We start from the raw sequence: 24,926 nt of genomic DNA, 5'->3' as shown, positions 1-24,926 counted from the left end.
GCCTCTTATTGACTACTTTCTATGTTTCCTGTGTTACTTAGGTATCATGAAATACCTCAGAGAGGAAAAAGGTCCTGTATGTGTGCTGCTTCCCTGTGCTTTCCTTCTCCCTGGGACATGACCTCATCAGCCTCAGCTTTGGAATATCCTCGAAGTCCAATTTTTATCTTCCAAGCCTTGTGAGTTTTTAACACCTGTTTAGCCAACACTTTCTACTTGGCCTTTTACTGGAAATCTGAAATCTGAACCTCCTCTATAGTGTGGCATATGAATTGCTAAAGTTCTCGAAAGGAAAATATAGCATAAAATGTTGGACTCACTGCAGTGAATTTCCCATCTCTTAAGAAAGGAATTTTAGCTTCTCAATCCTCTTGACAGTTCTCTCAACTCCTAGTCCTCCTTTTCCTCCTCTTCATTTTTCTTCTTCTTCTCTCTCTCTCTCTCCCTCTTGCTCTAAATATATACACATATATTTGGTTTACTGCAGGCTAATCTGTCATAGTCTCAAGCAGAAATCCCCAAAGAGTTTATTTATGTGAAAGATGAGCAACTCCAATTTGCCTAAATTGGCCTGTGTTTTTCTAGTTCCAACTAAAGAATTTTTGGGCACCTTAGTATTTAGAAGATTGGATATAATTGAGAGGCACTCATTAAGGAGATAATCAGGAAAGGAGTATTGCGTTACACAGTCTGTAAATGGCCCTTGGACCAGAGATATGCACATCATTTGAGCTAGAGTTTCAAACTCATTATTTCACAGTTATTTTTCCTATGAAAATTAAAATACTAAAAATTTTCATCAAACCTGACAAAGCAATCATAATTGCTTCATCTTTCCACCATCTTATCACACTCCAGAGCCTCTGACTTCTCTATACCCCTAGCCTTGCCATTGTTTTGTTTTTCTTGAAGCACAATGCACAACCTGTGAACTTGTTAGAAATGTATATTCTTGGGCCCTACTCCAACCTACTGTATCAGAATCTTTAAGGGTGTGGCCAAGAAAACTGGGTTTCCAAATGCTCTCCAGGTGATTTTCTTATACATGGTAAAAACTGAGGGTTCCTGGACTATCAGCAGAGGAAGCTGGAAGTCAATGTTATATATTTTAATCCTGGATGTCATTGTTAGTCTTTAAAATCCGTTCATATTTACAGGACTTTACACAATGGTAACCATAATTAGGTACCCAGAAAACGTGACTGAGGATAGGACTGCTTGGTTTAATAATTGAGATGATTTAATGTAAGTACTTATCCTTTAGAGACCATCTTCCTCATTTAAAAGATGACAGAATTCTTGTATATATTCAAAAATATATAAGATAAATTTCATCTTATCCACCACATAAATTTCAGACATTTCAGACAACCATAATCTGGCAAATAATAATGTATGCTTTTAATGAGATCTCTGAGGTGCTACACAATACAAACTCTTAACTGCCAAAGAAATTACACCCAATTATGTTTACATTGGCCTCAGTGCTATATGCATGACCATCGTGTTGCCCTTGGAAAAGAAAACCTGCAGGCTGAGAGGCGATGAAAGTATTAGCATCTCTTAGGTTAGTTTAGTATGTGTACGTATTAAATTATTTCAGGAATATAATTTATGTATTCTGAGAAAATAGATTTTGCTAAAAGCACCAATAAGGCAAGATTAAATCCAAAAGATCCTCCAAAAGTAAGAGATTAAGTATGAGTGAAGAACAACTTGCAGTGAAATGTAAGTAATTCAAGAAATAGATCAGGGAAGGTGAAGTGATAACAACAACAACAACAACAAAAAGGAACTAAAAGTAAAATAAAAATTTTTAAATAGCATCTAAAATGGAGAAAGTTGAAATAGATATGGAAACAAAACCATGCTTTATTAAGAAAAGTCACTGGCCCTAGAAGGTAGGGGGGAGATAGGAATCAGTCCTACCTCTTCTAATTGCACCATGAGAGTGACGTTGTGTCCTTGTTCTGCTGTCAGCTTTCCATCAGCCGTGACTATCCGCAGCCCCCGTGGGGCCTTCCCTGGGCACTTCTGTGGTTTGGCAGTGTACTGTTCTCTTACTCCATCAGTGCAATTATTGGAAACCACCTTCCTGTACCTAAATGGAAAAAAGCTCAAGTTGTAAACCAGCTCATTATAATGTGAATCATTCCCACGTTTTTAAATTAGACATAGTGCCTAGCCCTGAAGACCATCAGTAAGCACCTAACCATCCTTCATGCTACTATGAAGAGTAGGGTTAATGCATATAAAGCACCCAACAGAGAGATAATCATGGTCACACGTTGTATCTATTACTAGCATTGTTACTGAGTTTTATTCATCTATTAAGTTAATAAATCACTTCATTTTGGAGTTGTGGGAAATGCACAGAAATAGAAGATACAGCCCCTACTCTCACTGTTTATAAGCTAGTTGGAGAGACATAGATGGCTAATCTAGGAGATAATTCAAAGGCTACATAATTAAGGACTAGAATGAGTAATAAATATTGCAAAGGAATTTACAATTCAGAGAAAGAATAGATTATGATAGATATATAACTCAACATTCATAGATCTCATAGAGATTGCTACAGTAATGGTGTAGCACAGAAAACCCTGGCTAAATTTTATATTTTTACTCAGTCTTTCATGAGAGGTTATACTGGTTAAATGATCAAACCTCACATTAAAGAGACTTCCGTTTTTGCTGATTGATGCTCTTTTGCTTATTTCTTGTTTTAGCTTTAACAGGAAAAAATAATTCTACAAAATTAACCTATATAATTTATCTGATTCATACAAAATTAAAATTTACAATTTTAGGATGACAAACCTTCAAGATTTTTGAGGTTCAATGTTATCTAGCCATTATCGTTTTATACTGTTGGGTCTGTAGCAACCACTTTATGTATGTATATATTTGATTTCCCAAGTTTACTTGCCTAGAGTTAGTGGTAGAGCCCAAATAAGAAGCAATCAAAGATTAATTTCCACTCTTGTAGACCAGAGGTCAGCAAACTTTTTATATAAAGAGCCAGACAGTGAACGTTTCAGTTTTGCAGGTTATGTAGAATTTGTCACAACTACTTAACTCTGCACTTGCTGTATGAAGGCGAATACAGACAACACATAAAAGAACGTATGCAGCTGGATTCCAGAAAACCTTTATTTACAAAACTGGCATAGTTTTCCAATGCGTTTAAGTCTAGTGAATGCCCTTTCCTCTGCGAGAAAGTCAAAGGAGATACTGTCTGGAAAAGTACTTTGAACACTATAGATCACTACAATGTCAATTATTAATGCTTAACTCATCTCATACGTTAAATATAAGAATTAAATGGGTGAACGTACACAGAATACTTGAAAGTATCCTAATACTCTTCAAGTGCTCATAAAATATTACCAATTATTTCTATTTAATATTATTACTATTTCTCTTCTCTGTTCAAAACCTTCATGGACTTCATATGACCTTAGGATAAGCTGTAAATTCTGTAATCCTGGGCATGAAGCCCTCCGCTAGCTAATTTTATTCTACTTTCCTGGACTCTTTCTCCCTCATGAGCCCAGGTCCATTCTCTTTTTAATCTTCTTGAGAGTACTTCTGTTTCTCCCTCTCTCTTTCTGCTTCAATGTCCTCCTGCATGCCCTAGCAGCTGCCTAAAATTTACCCATCCTTTAAGGTACAGCTTACTTCTTGTCTTCTCTAAGACAATTTCCCTGAATATAAGAGTAAAATGGCAGGAATTTCATATTTAGAGAGTGCTTACTATGTCCTAGTTATTGTGCTAAGTTCTTTACATAAATTAACTCATTAACTTCAGAAGTATCCGTAATAAGGAAGATGTTGTAATTATTCCCAATAAACAGATGGAAGAATTGAGATTCATAGGTGCCAACTAGTTTTCTCAAGATCAAATAGCCAGGACCTAGAAAATTTGTCTCTAGCACACATCCCCTCTTTACTACTGCAATGCTACTTTAAATGGAGTAAGAGTATCCTTCCTCTAAACCCCTAAAAGTATCCTTATGATTTACTTGATAGGAATTCTTTATACCTTGTATGATTTTCTTCCTGGTGTGACTGTGTGAAATTCAAGCTCCTTGAGGGCCTCCTTGTGTTCCAAATATTCAAAGCTGTAATCAGGAGGTCCATACCAGTAACTGTACTAGTTTAAATGTGGAAATATCTGCATAGTAATTGGTTATTACCACATCCCCAAACCCTCCAAGCATCTCACTCACCAACCCAGCTATGCCGATCCCTGTCCTTAGAGTCCTTGCTTCTCACAATTAGGAAACTTATGGGTTAACACCTAGCCCATGAGGGGGTCACCAAAACTCCGCTCCAGACACGAGATAACTGCCCATGCTGGTTGGTCATTGTTATGCTTAAGCAATTTGAACATCATTCCATCTGATTTTTTTTTTTGACAGTCTCGCTCTGTTGCCCAGGCGTTACCTGGCTTACTGCAGCTTTATTGTGGCTCACCGCAGCTTCCACCTCCTGGGTTCAAGCGATTCTCTTGCCTCAGCCATGCAAGTAGCTGGGATTACAGGCATGTGCCACCACGAATGGCTAATTTTTGTATTTTTAGTAGAGATGGCGTTTCACCATATTGGCCAGGCTGGTCTCAAACTCCTGGCTTCAAGTGATCTGCCCACCTCAGCCTCCCAAAGTGCTGACTAAAGACATGAGCCACCAAGCCTGGCCTCATCTGATATTTATTTTTTAAAAAATCCTTTGTAGTTGCTTATAAGTATATGTAAAAGAGAAAATAAGGGCAGGTGAGAGAAGGAAATAAAACACAAAATGCAGACACTGGTGTATGATAGCACCCTGGTACCAGCAATAGTAGCAAAAAAAAAAAAACGACCAGCGATGCCACCCAGGTTAATTGTGGCATCTCAGTGAGTTTCACCATGCACCAGAGACTGTCTACAGGTTTCAGAGGCGAGGCACTGTGCAAACTGAAGTCAGGTTATGATTTTTAATCACTCAGCATCCAAGCACACCTGTGATTCTCTCTTGGTGGGCGGCTATAGAAACATGGGTTCACCATCACCACTAGCATCATCAGCTAGAGAATATTCTTTTGTTTGTCACTGTTCTGATCAATCATTACCTTAGGCTTTCCTGAATCCTGCAATAACAGGAGTTCTGCTTAAATCCAAAGCACGAATCCATCCCCCTGGGACTATGCCACAGAAAAGGCTGTTGGTAATTTTTTAAAATGCTCATTAAAAACCATTCTGAAACCATTTTATTTCCTGTATGAAAATGGCATCACATTAGCCCTACCAGACCTGTCCCTGAAATTAAGAAGAAAATTGTGCCGTAATACAGAGTTCATTTACTCAAGTAAGCACACACCTGCTTTTTGCATTACAGAATGGTTCTATTTTCATCCCAGCAGCTGTCCCTGGGTCTGAGTTACATAAATGAATAATGCATTTAATATGTTATTAAATGGGGCTGCTACCTCCGTAGTAACAAGGCAACTTATGATTATGTTGGACCTGCGCTCTGAATATTACTGGGATGCATTTAGTTGGTAAAGCATTCTTCAATCTGCCAAGAAGAAAAGTGCTTTGTAATGGCAAGGGAGTCTTTGTACAATTACTGAAAAGGAAACATTCTGCAAATGTGCCTTTGATATTACCGATGGCTCACCAGTAGATAGGATCTTACTACTCCAACAACCCCAATTTCAGCTATTCTCTTCCTCCCTATCTTGATATGCCTCTGTCACGTTTTCCTTTTTGCCCCTACCCTCTTTGACTTTGCTTCTTTGCTACCTGGAAGTCTTAAAAAAGATGAAGGCAATAGGCTGGGAGCAGTGGCTCATGCCTGTAATCCCAGCACTTCGGGAGGCCGAGGCAGGCGGATCACGAGGTCAGGAGATCGAGACCATCCTGGCTAACACAGTGAAACCTTGTCTCTACCAAAAGTACAAAAAAATTAGCCGGGCTTGCTGGTGGGCGCCTGTAGTCCCAGCTACTGGGGAGGCTGAGGTAGGAGAATGGTGTGAACCTGGGAGGTGGAGCTTGCAGTTAGCTGAGATTGCACCACTGCACTCACTCCAGAGCGAGATTCTTTCTCAAAAAAAAGACAAAAGAAAAGAAAAAAGATGAAGGCAATATTTTTCTTTGTGAAAGTAAAACTGGAAGGAAGTATTAAAAGTCTTTGTAATCTATGACTTTTCTATTTAGTAGGGTTTTTTTTGACATTTTGAGGTGGTGATGGCAAAATACAGATGTTTTTGAGTATTCAGTGTATATTGACAGTAGCTTAGTAGCTTAGTAGATGTCAACCCCATCTACCCTTTGGAATTAGCTGGGGGTACTTTTAAAATAGATGGATACCCAGGCTCTGCAATCAGAAATGTTGATTTAATTGAGAATTATGGGGATCAGTTTGTTTTTGTTTTTAGGTTCCCCTGGTGATGCTAGTTTGTAGCCAAGGTTAAAGACTACAAATTTAAGAAGTCAAAAACAATCGATGTTGGTGTGGATGTGCTGTAAAGAGAATGCTTATATATGGCTGGTAGGAATGTAAATTAGTACAAATTAGTACTATGTCTATGGAAAGCAGAATGGAGATGTCTTAAATAACTAAAATTAGATCTACCATTCAATCCCACAATCCCACTACTGGGTATCTACCAAAAGGAAAAGAAGTCATTATATCAAAAAGACACCTGTACATGTATGTTTATCACAGCACAATTCACAATTGCAAAGATATGGAACCATCTTAAGTGCCTATCAGCTGATGAGTGGATAAAGGAAATGTGGTGTATATACACCATGGAATACTACTCAGTCATAAAAAAAAGAATGAAATCATGTCTTTTGCAGCAACTTGGATGGAGCTGGAGGCCATTATTCTATATGAAGTAACCCAGGAATGGAAAATCAAATACCACATGTTGTTACCTATAAGTGGGAGCTAAGCTATGGGTACACAAAGGCATAGAGAGTGGTATAATGAACTTTGGAGACTCAGAAAGGGTGAGAGAAGAAGGAGGGTGAGAGAGAAAAAACTACATTTTGGATACAACGTATGCTACTCGGATCACAGATGCACAGACTTCATCACTACACAATATATCCACGTAACCAAAGACCACTTGTACTCCAAAAGGCATTGAATTAATATACATATAATAAATATATATCTCAAAAATATATAACACTATATATGTGTGTGTGTGTGTGTGTGTGTGTGTGTGTATATTTATTTTTTCAAGAAAATAAACACTACTGATCAGAAGGTTAAAACTAGTGTTGTGGAACCAAACTGTCTGAGTTTAAATTCATTCTCTTACTCTATGAATTTGGGCAATTTACCCATCGTCTCTCAAATCTTTGATTCTTTGCCTACAAATTAGGGATAATTATGGAATCTTTTCCTAAAGTTCTTGGGAAGATTAAATGAGACAATGCATTGAAAAGGGCTTAGCATAGATTTTGGCACATTTAGAACTTAATAAATATTAAAATATAAAAAGTTAGAAGAAAGTATTTAAGTATCAAATATTAACTTGCTATGATATTTCAAGTTTCCCCAAAATAAAAGTGACATTCTTATTGCCAAGGTCGTCTTAAGATCAAATCCAATTATGTCAATTCCTTTCTTAAAATCATTCAAAATTTCCCATGGGCTTATTCTAAAGAGTAAAGTTCAGGTTTAAAGTAAAGATCCACGACCTGACCTCAATGCATTTTTCTAGCATCGGCTCATTCCATGGCCTGACATGCGCCCTGAGCCAAGCCATTCTGTATACTAAATGCCTTCTTTTGCCTGGGCTGTTCATTCTGCCCGGGATGCTCTTTCCTACTGGCAAACTTCTACTCATTCTTAAAAAAAAAAATCAGCTTCAAAATCATGCTTTTTGTGAAACCTCCTCTTCCCTTTTGTCACGGTAGTTATCACAGGCAACCAAGGTGAAACTGGAACTCTAGGGCTTCTTGTACTCCAGGGGGTGTTATTGTCATTGAGCAACAGTGTTCCTCATTTGCACTCACAATAAAAAAAAGCGTAAATAGTCTAATTTCTTGGCTTGTGCTATGTGCACTTGCTTTCAAGAGAAAATACTGCCTTGTTACAATGACACTAGACTTAATGAAGCAGGAAATGAAGGAAGCCTTGGGGATGGAGAAGGGGGCTAGTCCTGGGTAGAATATATGGCTAAGACTTAAAATCTTCCAAATCCACCACCTTAGTAATGTAGGTGTGCAATGACAAAGCAGCTATATGTGTTATGTTCATGTGTGTAAATTAAAAGAGCTAAGTGACTATAGATCTCTGACATGAAGATACAGAGCTACGATGGCATGGCTTAACAATTAGGGTAGAGAGAGATTCTTCTACCCTGCATCCAGAGAAACTGCTTCTGAAAAAGTAGTAGTGGTGGCAGCCTAGATTTCCTGATCTCCAGTGAATAGGGATTATACCAGACTTCTAGGCTGACAGACCTCATTGGTGGCTGTATATTAACCATTGTGACTCTTCATCAATAGACACAGGCAGCCCCAAAATGGTCATTTATTCTTTAACTGGGATCCCATGTGACAAGGTATGCTCAGGGGTGGCACTGTGTCCACATATCAACAATAATCTTATGTAGCAGCCACAGCATCAGCAATCAGAAATAGACTTCCATGGCTGGCTAAGCAGGCTTTCCAAGTTTCTCTCTTCAAGGCAACAGCTCTTTGGACTATTCCCCTCAACGGAGTAAACAGACCTAGAAATTAGGGGACAGGCATAAGACAGAAGACCAGGTAAAAAGAAGAAAGCTTCTCTTGCATTAAGCAGGATGGAAGCAGACGTCATTTAATTTGAATAGTAATAGGAATGTGACTTCGTTTTGAACATGAGCTTGATGAAATGGTGAAATGGGACATATGGCCACACACACTTCACTAAATCACTTAATATCAAGAATCATACTGTTTGAGAATGCCTCACAGAATCCACTCTCTGAGCCCACCAGTTGTACGACTAAGGTATATGAATTTGTTTTCTATCTTTTGCACACCTACGGTCCAAGGAATTCTAATATTGAATCCTTTCAATTGGTCATGGAAATGTTAAAGCTTGAAGGAGTCTCTAAGATCATCCAATACTATCCTTCTGTTTTTCACATAAGGAAAAGGAAACACAGTTTAGAGAGTTGCACCTCACACAGGGGACGACTGGCATGTCTGGGACTCTGGACTAAGTTTGGTGTTCTCTTGCCACTGTACCATAGCACCAGGATAAGAATTGTTAATGCCAAGGCCATTGATGTGGGCAAGAATCGCCATGTGAGAAAGCAAGTCTCCATGTACAGTTTCCTTCATTTCCCAACCCCAATGTCATGCATGAAAAGATGGAACACTTCATTCAAGAAAGGTTTTCTTAAGAAAGTTGACTCTGTAGCAACCAACAATTACTGAGTGTGTGCAGTGAGGCTGTATGGTTCTTGGCTAGAAAACAGCTACAGAGGCCCCTGCAGTGATGAGTCTGTAAATAATGCAAGTGATTGCCTTTTCGTGGACTTTAAACACATGCACCGTCTTTAGGGCCAATTATTCTCCTTGACGTACACTGAAAAATATCCTTGAGAGGAGATGAGACCAAACATCAAAACCCCCACAAGGCAACCAAAACAGAATCACCTGGAAAAGACCAAAGCCCTCAGAGACACTGGAAATAGCAGATCCAGGAAAGGTTAGAAGAATCTAAGTGTTTTATGGCTTAGGTAGAGAGGAAGTTTTCAAGTTTTTATTTTTAATTGACATATTAATTATACATATTTATAAGGTACAGTGTGATGTTTTGATACATATATATTGTGTAATGATTAAATCCATCATATTCATCACCTCAAACATTTATCCTTTCTTTGTGGTGAGAATATTCAAACTTCTCTCTTCTGGCTATTTTGAAATATACAACATTATATTATTAAGTATAGTCACTCTACTGTGAAATAAAACACCAAAAGTTATTTATAAAAAAGCATCTTTTAAAACATTCCAAATGTATCTTGATAGTATAAAGATAACTATTTTGCTAGAATTTATGCGTGTATTTTTTCTTGGACCCACTATATATTTGTAAATAGATACTGAACTTAAACTTTTTAAAAATGTCTTTATTGTATAAATATCCCCATTGGAATCTCTTGAATCCGGGAGGCGGAGGTTGCAGTGAGCCGAGATCACGCCGCTGCACTCCAGCCTGGGCAACAGAGTGAGACTCTGTCTCAAAAAAAAAAAAAAAAAAAAAAAAAAAAAAAAAAAAAAAAAAAAAAGTCCCCATTGCATTTTGAGAAACTAACCCTAAAGAGCAGTAAGAACTGTCTTTGTACCTTCTTCCGTGTGGAATTAATGGCCCCTATAAAGAAACTCTACAGATAGAAATTTCTATACATACTTTTTAAAGCACATCTAGAAATATCTCCAACTTAATAGCAAGAAGAAATCTTTCCCTTGAGAAGATTATCTTGGTTTCTTAGAATAAACCAACCCAATGCCCACTTTATTTTATATTTACAAAATCTTTTACCATTGGCATGAAACAAGAAACATGCTAGTTAATTTAGCAACTTAAATTTTGCAGTATGCTCCCTGGTTCCAAAACAGTATAAACAAGATTAAACCATATATAAGTATCACTAAATGAGCTTGTGCTTGTGGATGTACATACCGAGATATTTATAGATACCGAAAGAGAAACAAAGAGGAATAAACTTGGGGTTATTTCAGCACTAAAATGAAATAAAATACAAAGGAATACTGCTTTCATTTTATTTGAGCAAAAGGAGCTCGTTCAGGAATCAGCTAAACACATTATCTGGCCTGAGTGGCATAAAGGGACAGACGTGCTTTGATGTACAGTGCTTTCATCACTTTCCAATTATGTAACTTTATGAGCCTATGCAGGTTACTATTTTTGTTTTACAAATGAGAAAACAGAGACTTACATTAAATATGTCTCAGATATTATTACTGCAGTGACAATTAAACATCAAATACATGTCTGGACTGTGGATTCATAATAAAAATAAGTTTTTTCCCTTCTTTCTTTAGAGGAGTCTTCAGACAATAACTATTGGTGATTGTACACATTTTATAAGGTGATGACTAGGTGCTAGGCATTGTGCTACATGCTTTACATACAGTGTCACATTTAATCAAATTCTGAAGGCAAATAACAAAATGTTCTAGGTTAAGGAACTAAGGGCAAGGAAACAAAGTCACTTACTAAACGTAACAGTAGATGGCAGAGGTTAGATTGAACATCCTTAATTGTTTCATTCCAATTACTCCCTTTTTCACCAAACAAAACATCCCCAATTGTATTTCACTCTCAATCCATAACAGGCTGAGGCCCCAGTACCAGCCTTCTTGCTTTCCACCTTCATGTAAAATGACTTGTAGAAGCTGTGACGGCAGAGGGTGAATAGAGGCAGGGAGCCAATCGTGGAGAACACAGCAGGCTCTACCATTCCACTATGTGGGTATGAGAAACCCTGATGCCGCTGGACAAAGGAGCAGGACTGGTGGTTACAGCCACCTGGAGGGACATTCTGTACCGAGTTCACTTTTTATTCCATCCATCCTTTCTAAGTCCTAGCCAACAACTAAAACAAAAATTGTGCAACCATTCACTTCTACATAGTGAAGATGATAAATATTTTGGCATCTCATCAAAATAGCATTTTATTGGGCACAATAATAACCGATGTCAGGATTTCCCCGTCGTGGAGAAGCAAGTAAACCTGAGAACACTGCTATATACACAGGGTAATAAGGTGACAGTGAAAGTAACCACAGACATTTATAAAGAGAGGTATTTAAGAACATTTTTTTTTTTAAAAGGAAAGATTTCCTGCATGCTTCCAAGTAAACTCTCAGAAAGGTGATGCTGGGAGGTTTGGTCGTTCACCCCACTCAATTCATTTTCCCACTGCATGTCTGTACCACAAGCTATGCTGTAAGAAAAGGGCGAGACAAATGAGGTGCCTAGGGAGCAACATTTATGAAGGGGCTCACTCTCTGGCCAGCCCTACACTTGTGATTCCTTTGTGCTTCATCCCAGCCCTGAGGCTAATACAGATTATGCACTGACTGAGCATGAGGTGACCACGGATGGCTTAAAATGGCACTGGACACAGGGTTCCCTGTGGCTGCTTAACTCTGTAAGCATGCAGGCATTGGCATCTGGGCTTGTCCTTGAGAAAACTACCATTGTGGCCCTTCCCCGGGATCATTTCTTGTTCCTTTTGCATGAAATGATCTTCTCACCTTATTAATTTGGCTAAATCCTACTTCTCCTTCCCCTCAGCTTTCCTTTACAGAATCCACTGGCATTTGAATTTTAAAGGAGGATGGCACTTAATACAAATGAATCTCTAATTTTTGGGACTCACAGGCAGCCTGTGAGCAGGAAGCTAGTGTTTTAACCCTTATAAAGGAGAGATGTGGCAATGCCTGATACCCAGGTCTGAGACATACCCAGTTGGCTGAGTGGAATTTGCATTATGAGCTAACAGAAACACCTCCAATTGCCAAAAAAGACTTCATTATCTTTGTATTATTTGTATAACAAGTTTTATGGGATAAGAATATTAACTGCAGCATTATTTATAGTGGCAGAATCAACAAAATAACCCAAATGTCCATGGAAGGATGACTGATAATATTATAATAATACTTAATACTATGGAATTAAAAAAATGAGAAAGTACCCTTATATATTCTGACTTAGGAAGATGTTTAGGACATATTTTTGAATGAAAAAGGAAAATAGAAGAACAATGTATCTAGCAGGAAATCACATATAAAAACAACCTCCCAAATTAATTTGTGTATTTTCTCTTGGGACAAGTATTTACTAGCAAATGCAAAGAAAAGTGTTTGGAAGCATGCATATCAAACAGATCACAGTTGTGTGGGGAAACAGGGCCAGGATTAAGGTGATGATGTAAATTGGCTTTTAAACATATAAAATATACACATTTATTTTGTAACTAAGTATTTTTAAGTAAAAATCTAAATGTATAGTGGTAGCATTATTAATGGCTACACCATTATATACTGAATCTGCTTATAAAATACCACTGAATCAACACATAGCCAAATGACATCTATGGTGAGGGGCTGGAGTGACATTAAGGGAGGCAGAAAGTTCTTTTCCAAGTTCACCAACATTTTACCTCTTGCCAACTCTTGAGTTGGCTACAGACACTGCAAATGGGAATTCAGTGGTGTGAGGCTTTCTTTGTAGATGATTTCAGGCCTTTGTCCTAGGTAAGAGTCTTCGTGTTCCTAATGCAAAATGTGTAGTTTAGACAACATGCTGATCAGTGGGGTTATTATTGACAACCATTCCCGTGACTTTAGTGTGTAAGGCCCTATTTGCGTATTCACTCCTCCACCTATGAGCATCTTACTTATCAGAGCAGGACATTTGCCATACCCGCTGATGGCTGGTATTTATCATATGTTCTCTTTACACCAGCTTGCTCACCAATGCTGATGCTTTTCTGCAAAATGTTTAAATGGAACAGGGGAAACCAGTGGATGTGGCAACTTAACAAAAATCATTTGGGGTCAGATGCTATCGTGTAATACCCACTGAAATGAACAAGCCCCTGAGAGTGAAGGTGGGGTCCTAGAAGGTAGTGTTGTAATTTTGTGACCACTAAACGTAACAACTGCATTGACCAACATTTATATACCTGGACACTTATTGCTAAGTCACATTTTAATTGACATAATTTTAATTTTATATGGCATATGTGGTATTCCTTTTGAACATAAAATTACTTAATCATCGCTGATGTTTTATGTTAGTCAGAATCTGTAAGATCTCAATGGGCCAGGCGAGGTGGCTCACGCCTGTAATCCCAGCACTTTGGGAGGCTGAGGCAGGTGGATCACAAGGTCAGGAGATCGAGACCATCCTGGCTAACACAGTGAAACCCCATCTCTACTAAAAATACAAAAAATTAGCCAGGCGTGGTAGTAGGTGCCTGTAGTACCAGCTACTTGGGAGGCTGAGGCAGGAGAATGGTGTGAACCCAGGAGGTGGAGGTTGCAGTGAGCCAAGATCACGCCACTGCACTCCAGCCTGGGTGACAGAGCGAGACTCCATCTCAAAAAAAAAGAAGAAAAAAAAAAAAGATCTCAATGAACTGAAGAGTGAGGGGTCACAGGTGTCATTCAGCCCTGGTCTATGATTGAGTAGCATCTGGAACAATTTGATCCCTCTGTGTTTCAGCCTCCTATCATCAGTACCAAAGACAGACTAATATAACTTCCTTGACTGATTGAGCTGGTTAAAAAAAAAATCAATTCTTACGTTAGCTTGAGGGGTTTCCAATGCCCTTTACAGTGTCTAAACATGCTAGTATCTGCAAGTAATAAAACTCCTGTCTTTTGCATTCCTTCCCCATTAAGTTTAGTTATTTTATCAACCTTTTCATTTTTTTCCCCCATGGTACTATGCTAAGACCTCACTGACCCATTGCTGTAAAAGTGTTATTTGTATTTCCTTGGATGTCGTGTTATCATTCAAAAAAAATCATAGCTTATTCCTTTATTCAAAGGTTCTAGGAATCCCTAACATCAGAAATAGGAATCATTGCAGTCCTTTTCTATGCCTTTTCCTTCCGTGAAAAGAATAGTATCTATTATTTTGATAATCTTTTAAAAAAATTAAACATATTTAAAATTTCAAATACAGAGTACATAAATGGAAGTCTCATCTCCTCAAGTGGATTCTCTGTACTGTAGCTGGCTCAAGAAAGGAGAAGGGGCTTTGTCAAGTAGAACTGGCTGACTGGTAAGGTTCCTACGTCCTTATTTCTCCTTTCTCCTTCTTCCTTCCCTTTCTCTCTCTCTCTCTTTTTTTTTTTTTTTAAGAGATGGTGATTTTCCTATGTTGCCCAGGGTGGCCTTGAACTCCTGGACTCAAATGATCCTTCCACTTCAGCCTCCTGAGTGGCAGGGACTATAGGCATGTGCTACCACACCAGCTGCTTTTTAACTTTTTATTATCAGAATTTTCAAATACGTATGAAGAAAAGTAATGTAATAAATTCCCATGTACTCATTACCCATCTCCAAAAATTATCAATACTTATCTGTTTTTTAACACATTAAAACAAAACTCATACAAATATGTATCTCTAAAAAATGATGCTTATTTTTTTCCTAGCCTAGCCAAAATGCCTTTATCGTGCCTAACTATATAATTGTTTAATATCACTTATGATGGTTAATTTATTATGTCAACTTGACTGGGCCATAGTATGCCCAGATATTTGGTCAAATGTTACACTTCTGTGTGTTTTTAAATGAGATTAACATTTAAGTCAGTAGACTGAGTAAAGCAGATTGACTTCTCTAGTGAGGGTGTGCCTCATCCAATCAGCTGAAGGCCTGAATTCAACAGGCTGACAGTTCCCAAAGTAAGAGAGAATTCCTTCTGCCTGATGGCATTCAAATTGGAACACTGGCTTCTTTTCCTGCCTTCGGTCTTGAACTGAAAGATAGGCTCTTCCTAGGTCTCAGGTCTGCTGGCCTTTGGACTAGAACTACAACTTTGGCTCTATGGTTTCAGGCCTTCAGACTTGAACTAGAACTACACTGTCAGCTCTCTTGGGTCTCCAGCTTGCTGACTTACCCTGCAGATCTTGGGACCCAACTACCTCCATAATCGAATGAGCCAATTCCTTACAATAAATCTCTTTTTTTTTTTTTTGAGACAGAGTCACTCGGTTGCCCAGGCTGGAGTGCAGTGGCATGATCCCAGCTCACTGCAACCTCTGCCTCCTGGGTTCAGGTGATTCTCCTGCCTCAGCCTCCTGAGTGTCTGGGACTACAGGCACACGCCACCATGTGTGGCTTACTTATTTATTTATTTTTAGTAGAGACGGGGTTTCACCATGTTGGCCAGGCTGGTCTCAAACTCCTGACCTCCAGTGATCTGCCCACCTCAGCCTCCCAAACTACAGTGCTGGGACTACAGGCATGAGCCACTGTGCCTGGCCTATAAATCTCTTTCTAAATAAATATACATCCTATTGGTTCTGTTTCTCCTGGAAAGCCCTAACTAATACATTACCTGAATTAGTATATGTTCAATTTTCCTCAATGGCTCAAATGTGCTTTTTTATAGATCATTTGTTTGAATCAGAATTTAAATAGGTTCCACACACTATTTTAAAGTTTATAGATACCTACTACATTTGAGACAAATTTATGAATTTTTTTCTTTATTATAGTATTTCTTAAATAATATTGCATAAGCCCCATGACACAGAATATTAAATACCAAATTTTAGAATGTGATTCTGGATTTACAAAGGTCAGAATGCATGTTTATATGTGTCAAGACTGAATATAAAGAGAAAGCAAAATATATTCGTATTAACACTAGTACACTTTTGAAAAGTCAGTGAGTTGCTTTTGTGATTCCAGGTTCCACATCTATAAAACAGAAAATGCAAATATGAAATATCTGTTTGGCCTTCCTCATCATGGATACAATGAGGGTAAAAGGTAACTTCACAGGATTAAATAGCTTGAAAACAAAGTGTCAAGAAAATGAAGACATTTTTATTTTAATATCATCATCATGATCTTCATCCAAGAAACATTTCTCTTTTTTAAATTTGCAACTGGAATCTTATTCTCACATGAAACTTGCACTATTAGTGCAAAGTTGTGCTTCATTGCTAAAATGAACAAAAGCAATTACATAGTGCTGTAAGGAAATATGCTTGGTCCTTGATCAGAAGTAATTCTGTCATTATAACATGTGCTCAAAGGCAGCAAAGGTTGGCCTCTCAAGGTCACTAATCCAGACACTTACCCGGTACTATTGAGGTAACTCTGTCCCAAGCTGCAATCCTTTGACAGAGAGGATGGATTGAACCAAAATGCGGGCAGGCACTGGCCATTGCTGTGTCGCTCATAACCATAGTCGCTGTTAGGAAAGAGCCGAGAAAAACCTTTCAGTAGGTGGTGAAATTACTGAAAACAATTCCATGTCAGTCCACAGCCAAGTTCTACACTAATCAGTTAGTCAAAAAAACAAAAACAAAACAAAAAACAAAAACGCAAGCATTCCCTGAATCAATGACTTCTCAAAAATAGAACTTTTTTCATAGAATATCTATCAATTATTCAGGAAAATATTCTACACAACCGGTCATTCCATTTAAACACTCTCAAGCTGAGAGAGTAGATTGTGTTCTCATTAGAAGGATACACAATATAGGTGGCTGGGCCCAGAGAAAGCGGTAATGAGAAAACAGGCAGTGGTGGAACTCAACCCTTGGTGAGAAAAGCATCGCAGAGTTTAACACAGCCACATGTGGCACAGTACTCATTACTGGCGATGTCTTTGGGATGCTCTTCCAAGACATCTGGATCTGCCAAGTAGAGCTGAGCCAGGTCTCTCTGTGTACACTCCATATGCTTCAAAGTTACAGCCAAAAAGGAAATGTCCTTCAGGAGTGTCACGAGCATTCCGCTAAGGAAATGGATCATACTAGGAAGTTAGTGCTACCAGTTGGGACTAACTGCTTTAAATCCTCTCTTTACTTTGGAAATAGTCAAAGACTTCTCTCTCAGCCTCCTCTCATTCATGCTTCCAGGGTTCTCTGAGTTGCCTGATATTCTTGGCTTCTGGCAGATGAACCTGGGCACAGAGAATGACAACAAATTGCACCTCCACATGCACAGACAAATCGCAGGCATCAATCGGCAAGCATTAGTATGAACTGGCCCATCTGTGTAATGGAGGTGAGATGCTGGCACACAAGGGTCAGGAAGGGAGAAATAGGCTCAGCTCAGGGGCCTGTCACCAGGCAGCTGGTACTTAGAATTTTGCACATACCAGCAGGATTTGGTGCTGGTTCAATGCAGCATGGGTAGGAAGACTTCAGAATTGCTGCCTATAGGACAACCAGTGTTCGCTTCGGGGAGTTACTTTACAAATGCTGGAGAGGGACAGGCAAGGTCATTTAGGGGACTGTCCAGGAGAGGGCCAAACCAAGGAGAAACACTCAGTGACAATCACCTTTCATTATACTACAGCCAGGTGTAATCACTGAAACTCCAGCTACTAGCAGAAACCCAACAAGGTTGTGATAAGCCTTCCCAAATATTTTCAGAAATCATGCAGTGACAGAAATCCCACTAGACCAGAAAACCTTACAATGAACTCCATGATTCATTGCCCACGTCTCAGAATGCATTTCAGCTGGTGGGATGAGTAGCGGATTCCAATCACAAATGAATGCAGGGATTGGGCCAAGACTAAGGGGCACGACGGATGCAGGAGAGGAGAAATCTAATTGCTTTCCTTATCTGGTATTCCTTTCATTCTGGACTAGCTTACAATTGAAAAAGAAAAATGACAACAACAACAACAACAAAAGACTGGCTTACTTTGAAACCTGTAGAAAAGATTCCCAGAGAAGCAAATGTTTCGAGGAGAAATCAGGACATTGGGACATCTCATCTCATTTTTTTTTCTCTTTGGTTTTCTACCAGAGAATAAATTTGCCTCCTGCTAAAGAATGGCTGTTTCTTACGGCAAAAGCTAAACCACTAATGTAAGATGCTAACTTCCTTTGCAAATCTTCCTTGAATAGGGTAGATGAAGAAGCAGCAGTGGCTTCAGAAAGAGGGATGCAATGAATGACTTAAAATCTCATGGTAGTTTTCCCTGTGAATGCATTTCAGGATGTCAGTCCCGAAGGGTAGTACAGAGATAAAAGATTTTTGTCATTGTAATAATATTGCACTGACTAAAACAGAAGTCACAACTGGAGAGGCCCCTGAAGATTTCGTTTTGAGCTCCAGTGTAACTGAAGCTCTGTTGCTCTCTGGCTGAGCCCCAAGAGATACTTCATTGGCTCTTGGCTTGGCGTCCTCACCAACAAGGGGGTACAGCTGTGGGCTACTGGTCTGACTGCCGGCTGCCGCTCTTGTCAGACCTTCATAGTACTATTTATTCAGAGAATATCTCCAGATGTCTACCATAAGAGAAGGCTTAACTTTTCTAAGATATGTGATGTGTATGTACACAGTATCTCAGTTCAATCACTGACATTTTAATGATTCAATATGTAACCTGAGATGGCTATACAGCTAGAAATAAATTGTTGAAGAATGACTTTAGTTCTTATGCGGGACAAGTTTTAATTCTTTAACACATATGTACATATTTAGTGATTGTGTTTTCTAAATTAAAAACAAATAAACAAATACATGAAAAGCAAAAAGAAGAGGGAAGAAAACAATGGAAAATGAGATGGAAAATACCAAGGAAGTTACCACCCACTTGTCCTCAATACTTTGTAAGCCTTACCTGAACAATTAACATTGACAACAAGCCAAGGGCTTCACGGTGCCCACAAGCTAGCTTTCTGCTGAGCAAATGTCTCAAGAAGGACTCTATGGCACTCTGAGTTTAGTTTAACCTCTAAATGTCTCAGCACTTCTCCAGATTAAATTAGCTTAATCCTGGGAAAGCAAAAAGTCTCCTTTATCACTACATTCATCGAGTTACAGATTTGCAATGCCATTGAATCCATCCTCGCTCTGAGTTCAGCAACATCTTCCATGAATCTCATAAGCTACGGTCAGCTAACTACGAATTGAAAACTTGCAGGGACAGAAAATTTACTGCCTTAAAAGGCTATTATTCCACTACAGGAAATCCTAGATTCTAGAAAGCTTTCATCTCGAGCACAAATATCTTTGTTTGCTCCCTAAAAAGTCCACTTACTGTTTCCAGTGTTGCTGTTTGAAGCAGCACAGAAAGAATCTGCATTTTTTTTTTTTTTTTTTTTTTGAGATAGTCTCACTCTGACGCCCATGCTGGAGTGCAGTGGCGCGATCGAGGCTCATTGCAATCTCTACCTCCTGGGTTCAAGCGATTCTCCTGCCTCAGCCTCCCGAGTAGCTGGGATTACAGGTGCCCGCCACTATGCCCAGCTAATTTTTGTATTTTTAGTAGGGACGGGGTTTTACCATGTTTCCCAGGCTGGTCTCAAACTCCTGACCTCAAGTGTTCTGCCCCCCTCAGCCTCCCGAAGTGCTGGGATTACAGGCATGAGCCACCATGCCCGGCCAAATCTGCTGGTAATGAAGATAATTTCCAACCATCTTCTGAGTCCTCTTTCAGTATAAAGAAACTCTTGATTATCCCACATACACATGCACATAGCTAGTAAACTATGAGGTAATTTTATAAGAATCTGAAGCTTGCCACTTAGCCCTATGTATGTTACTATTACTTCAGTTCTAAGCTTTCATTCAGGCCCATGTGGATTTGATACACCGAATGGCTCCAGGAGACAATTGCACAAGCTCACCAATCAAAATCAGCCTCAGTGCAGACACAGGGTTCAGATTCCATAGCTCCGGCATATTTTCCTTGCATACACTTCCGCTCTGATTTTCGCTTCTTATATATCCTTTTTGCTCCCATGATACATGCTTCCCCCTGTAAGCAGAGAAGGATCACAGATACTTGGGCACATAGCTTGGACTTTCCCTGCTCTACATGAGTGACATTTAGGGAGACATCTGCACATCTTAGTGTAATGTAAACTTTGGTAGCCCTCTTTGTGCTAACAACATTTTCCTTTTGCGGTCTAGAGCCCTATTATACAACCTGACTATAAGGGCAATCCTAACAATCATTGAGGATTATTAAATAACATCCTTAATTTTGTGTGCACTTATCAAACCTTTATTTGGCAAAGTGTTGGGTGCAGTGCTATGAAGGACACACACACTCAGCCTGTATACCTAGTGTATTGCCAATAAATCTGTAGTAATTAAGTTCAATTCCCCTATAATAAAAGATTTATACAGCTGGTCATTTATGAGAGCATGAAAGAGGAACATTGCTAAGAAATATAAAGATCCATTTTGCCTCGATTTATTATGCCTCGGCCCACACAACTTTACAGCACAGATTTTAATGTTCCTCTACCAGACAAGCGAGAGAGCTAAATTCAGTGTTTTCCCACAAAATAAATAAAAGCTTTGAATATCACAATCCTTGTGCATCCCAAAGGAGAAAATATCAGCAATGTAAATGAGCGATTTTATTGTTGAGCCTCTGAATAGGGTGGGTGTTTCCAGCTAATGCAGGGCCCACTATCAGACACACTCCTCCTTTTGTGTTTCTGAAAGATCAGAGTAGAATTTTGCTTAATCTACTGTACACCGTCTTTCTTGAGGAAACTCACTTAACTGGCTTCATTACACATCTACATTTACATATATTACTTAGTCTAGGTTTGAGGTATATGACGTTTTTCTGCCTGAATATGGTGATAGCTTTGCAGCAGGTACTTCTACCATATCCTTTGAGAGATCTGCGGAATGACTTGTACCTTGGGAAATCAAGGGAGAGACACTTCCATCCAAGCATTTTGATATAAGCTGAATATGTGAGAGGCCAGGACAAATGAAAGTTTTCTATTAATAATTCTGCATTCTCATACCAGGAGTACCTTGCAAGGAGGCAAAAAGTACTATACAGCTCCAAAGAATCAAGACAAAGGGGAAGAAGGATTTCTCCGGCAACACTCACCCGGCATAATTTTGTTATTTTATGTCCCTGCTTGCATTGCTAGATAAATTGAAGATCTCTTCCTCATCCCTGCCCCCACCATGCAACCATATGACATTCTCGGATGAATTATGTTTGGATCTGAGTGCTGAATTGGTGTTTCATTTTGAGTTGTAAGCCTAAGCCAAGCACATTTGAATTTTATCTCATTATATCCCAGCACAATGAAAACAGAAAGGACTTCACGACAAGCTATTAATGGTGACTTTGTTCACTGCTGTGGAACACAAATGTGTAAGAAAACAGTAGATGGACATTGTGGCCTAGAGCATCCTAGTTCCTATACCTTAGCAACTAGCTTTCCCCCAACACCACTCATGCTTCCTGCCCAGGCCTTAGTCTCAGTTCTTTTCCACCTACCTGGCTGTGCAGCTGCCAGGGTCTGTAGTCCTCTTCGGCACACCGTCTATCAAAAATGGACTTGTAGTCTACTTTGACCAGCTGCCATTCAGAGCGGTGGCTGAAGTGTCCAAACACTCTATAGAGTTCATGGTGATAAAAATAATTACAATGATAACAATGTAATGAGTCATAACAACAGAGAGCATTTGTGGAGTGTTCACTGGGCTAAGCACATTACATGAATCTTATCATTTAATCCTCAAAACGCATTCACGAAGAGGGTACTTTTTTTTTTTTTTGAGACGGAGTCTCGCTCTGTCACCAGGCTGGAGTGCAGTGGTGCGATCTCAGCTCACTACAACCCCTGACTCCCTGGTTCAAGCAATTCTCCTGCCTCAGCCTCCTGACTAGCTGGGATTACAGGCACGAGCCACCACACCCAGCTAACTTTTTGTATTTTTAGTAGAGATGGGGTTCCACCATGTTGGCCAGGATGGTCTCGATCTCCTGACCTCATGATCCGCCCACCTTGGCCTCCCAAAGTGCTGGATTACAGGCGTGAGCCACCACGCCTGGCCGAGGAGGGTACTATTACTGGATGCACTTCACAGATAGGTAATATGAGATTCAATGAGTTTTGTTAACATTGCAAAAAACAAAATCAAGTCATAATAACAGGTAGAACCAGACCCAGAGTGTTTAATTCAAGAGCCCACTTGTACATATTGTGCCACAGGATTGGTTGGGAAAATATGGTTGAGAAAAACAATCGTAAATGCTGTATTCTATGTAGTCCAAGATTAGACTTCTAGGTTATCTTGCTAATGTACATAGTTCCCGTGGTTTCCATGCTATTTTACCTTCCCACCAGCCCCTAGTGAACGTGATCAGCAGAACCAAGTACTAATAATGGTTTCCTACATTGCACATTCTACTCTCTTTACGCAGAGAGACTTAAGTATTTACTGAGATGTTTGAATTACCAACCATAGGTTTGAAGAAAACCCATGAAGTGGCCTGTTGGGTCAGTTTTGTAAAATATGTTTTGAAAATACAAAAATCGAAGAAAGACAAATTATGGAATGCATTGCTAATTTAGCTATGTTTCTCATTGAGGAAAGTGTAGCTATTAGGCATATTAGATTTTTATTGTTGTTTTCTACCATTAAAAAGTAGAAGTGGTAGGCCAGGCGTGGTGGCTCACGCCTGTAATCCCAGTACTTTGGGAGGCTGAGGCAGGTGGATCACAAGGTCAGGAGATCGAGACCATCCTGGCTAACATGGTGAATCCCCGTCTCTACTAAAAAAAAAAAAAAATGAAAAAAAAATTAGCTGGGTGTAGTGTTGGGTGCCTGTAGTCCTAGCTACTCGGGAGGCTAAGGCAGGAGAATGGCATGAACCCAGGAGGCGGAGCCTGCAATGAGCCAAGATCACGCCACTGCACTCCAGCCTGGACGACAGAGTAAGACTCCGTCTCAAAAAAAAAAAAAAAAGTAGTAGTGGTAGGGGAGAGAATTAGAAAGCTTACCAAGTATTGACTTTGGCTTGAAAGTTTTCATTGATGACCAGATCAACTACTTTACAACCTTCCCTTTCTACTTTCCATGTCCAGTTTTCCAAAGGAAGGAACTATTACAGTTTCCTACTTGAAATTCAAAGTCCATGTATTGAAACCCATAGGCAGGGTCATTAATCTTTCACAAATTAATGATAATTACATTCCAGACAAAAATGAGTATAAATGCAAATTCACAAGAACAGACTGTTCTCGCGGTTTTCCTAATATGCCTCACAATTGGGTTAGGTAAAGAGCCAGGGAAAAATACAATGCTTTATGGCATTTTGATGAAACTCTATGTTCTGACTTAAAGTGAACTCATTCCTATATACCTGAGATTTTCTACATATCCACGTTCTTTATTATTAAAGTTTTAAATGTACAGCTTTATTTCCTATCGAAATCATCACTTCTAATTTCTCTAAGCGCCTCAGTCTGGGTCTCCTAAAAACTATCAAAGAACCAAGAAAATAGCTGCCCACATTTTTCTTCCCTATTTGCTGTACACTCTTGCAGTAAGATGCAACAACCTTGAGCATAACAGCTGCAAATCAAACAGGCTTAGCTATAAAACATTTTTGTGGATTACTCTTTTCTATGAAGGCTGGACCACATCATAGTTTTCAACTTACGTCATGATGAGAGTCTCTTCTCCAGGCTCACCCAGAACCCCATCCACAAAAAGTGGAATAGATGTGAAACTGTATTTGCTCCAAGATCTCCCTTCATCAAAACTCAACCTAATGATATAAAAAATATCAGTCATCAGATCTCCAAAGGAAAAAAAAGATGTCATTTCAAAGGAAAGACACTCTCAACCCAGAGATAATACATTTTAAAAGTAGCTAAGACTTTGTCAAAATGAGCCTTTCATATGAATAAGTATTCTTAATTATATCAGAAAGTAGAAATACAGTTAGCCAAGCCATCAGGACACAGATGTATTAAAACATCAATAAAAGGAGAGCTACATTAAATGAGAATAACTATAAGTCTTTTATAACATTGTTGAAAGTTTGGATATTTTATTATATCTTAGACCTCAAGCTCTTGACCCTGTCCAAAACCTCTCTACTGTCTAACAAGTCTTACAGGTGATCCTGAAGAGTGATGACCTTGTAAGACTTACTTAGATTTCAACCAACCCATCCCCAAGTGACCAAGTCCTCAGTGTGTCCTTCTTACAACTATAAATCCTGGTTGACCTCACTGAATGAATGAGTACAGGATAGGCTCTTGAAAGCAAGAGTAGATAATTCTTCAATCATGATGGTCACTGGAATGGTCTAAATGCTTGTATCCTCTCTAAAATTCAAATATTGAACATCTAATCACCAATGTGATGATATTAGAAAGTGGAGACATTGGGAGGTGA

General features: G+C 39.1%; 1 protein-coding gene across 3 annotated transcripts in view; it reads right to left on the bottom strand.

Moving 5' to 3' along the window:
- The window catches only part of SORCS1 (sortilin related VPS10 domain containing receptor 1), a 602,630-nt gene that overhangs the window by 77,552 nt on the left and 500,152 nt on the right, over positions 1-24,926 (bottom strand). For all 3 annotated transcript variants that reach the window (XM_032178269.2, XM_058436040.1, XM_032178276.2), the window contains exons 15-18: positions 22,012-22,129; positions 20,381-20,511; positions 16,864-16,977; positions 1,930-2,101 (exon numbers count right to left, since the gene is read on the bottom strand). In XM_032178269.2, the coding sequence (XP_032034160.1) occupies positions 1,930-2,101; positions 16,864-16,977; positions 20,381-20,511; positions 22,012-22,129 (535 nt within the window). The remainder of the gene's footprint in view (positions 1-1,929; positions 2,102-16,863; positions 16,978-20,380; positions 20,512-22,011; positions 22,130-24,926) is intronic.

The sequence above is a fragment of the Hylobates moloch genome, unplaced genomic scaffold (genome assembly GCF_009828535.3).
Source record: "Hylobates moloch isolate HMO894 unplaced genomic scaffold, HMol_V3 SCAFFOLD_3, whole genome shotgun sequence".
NCBI lineage: Eukaryota > Metazoa > Chordata > Mammalia > Primates > Hylobatidae > Hylobates > Hylobates moloch.
This window is presented reverse-complemented; position numbering and strand designations above follow the sequence as displayed.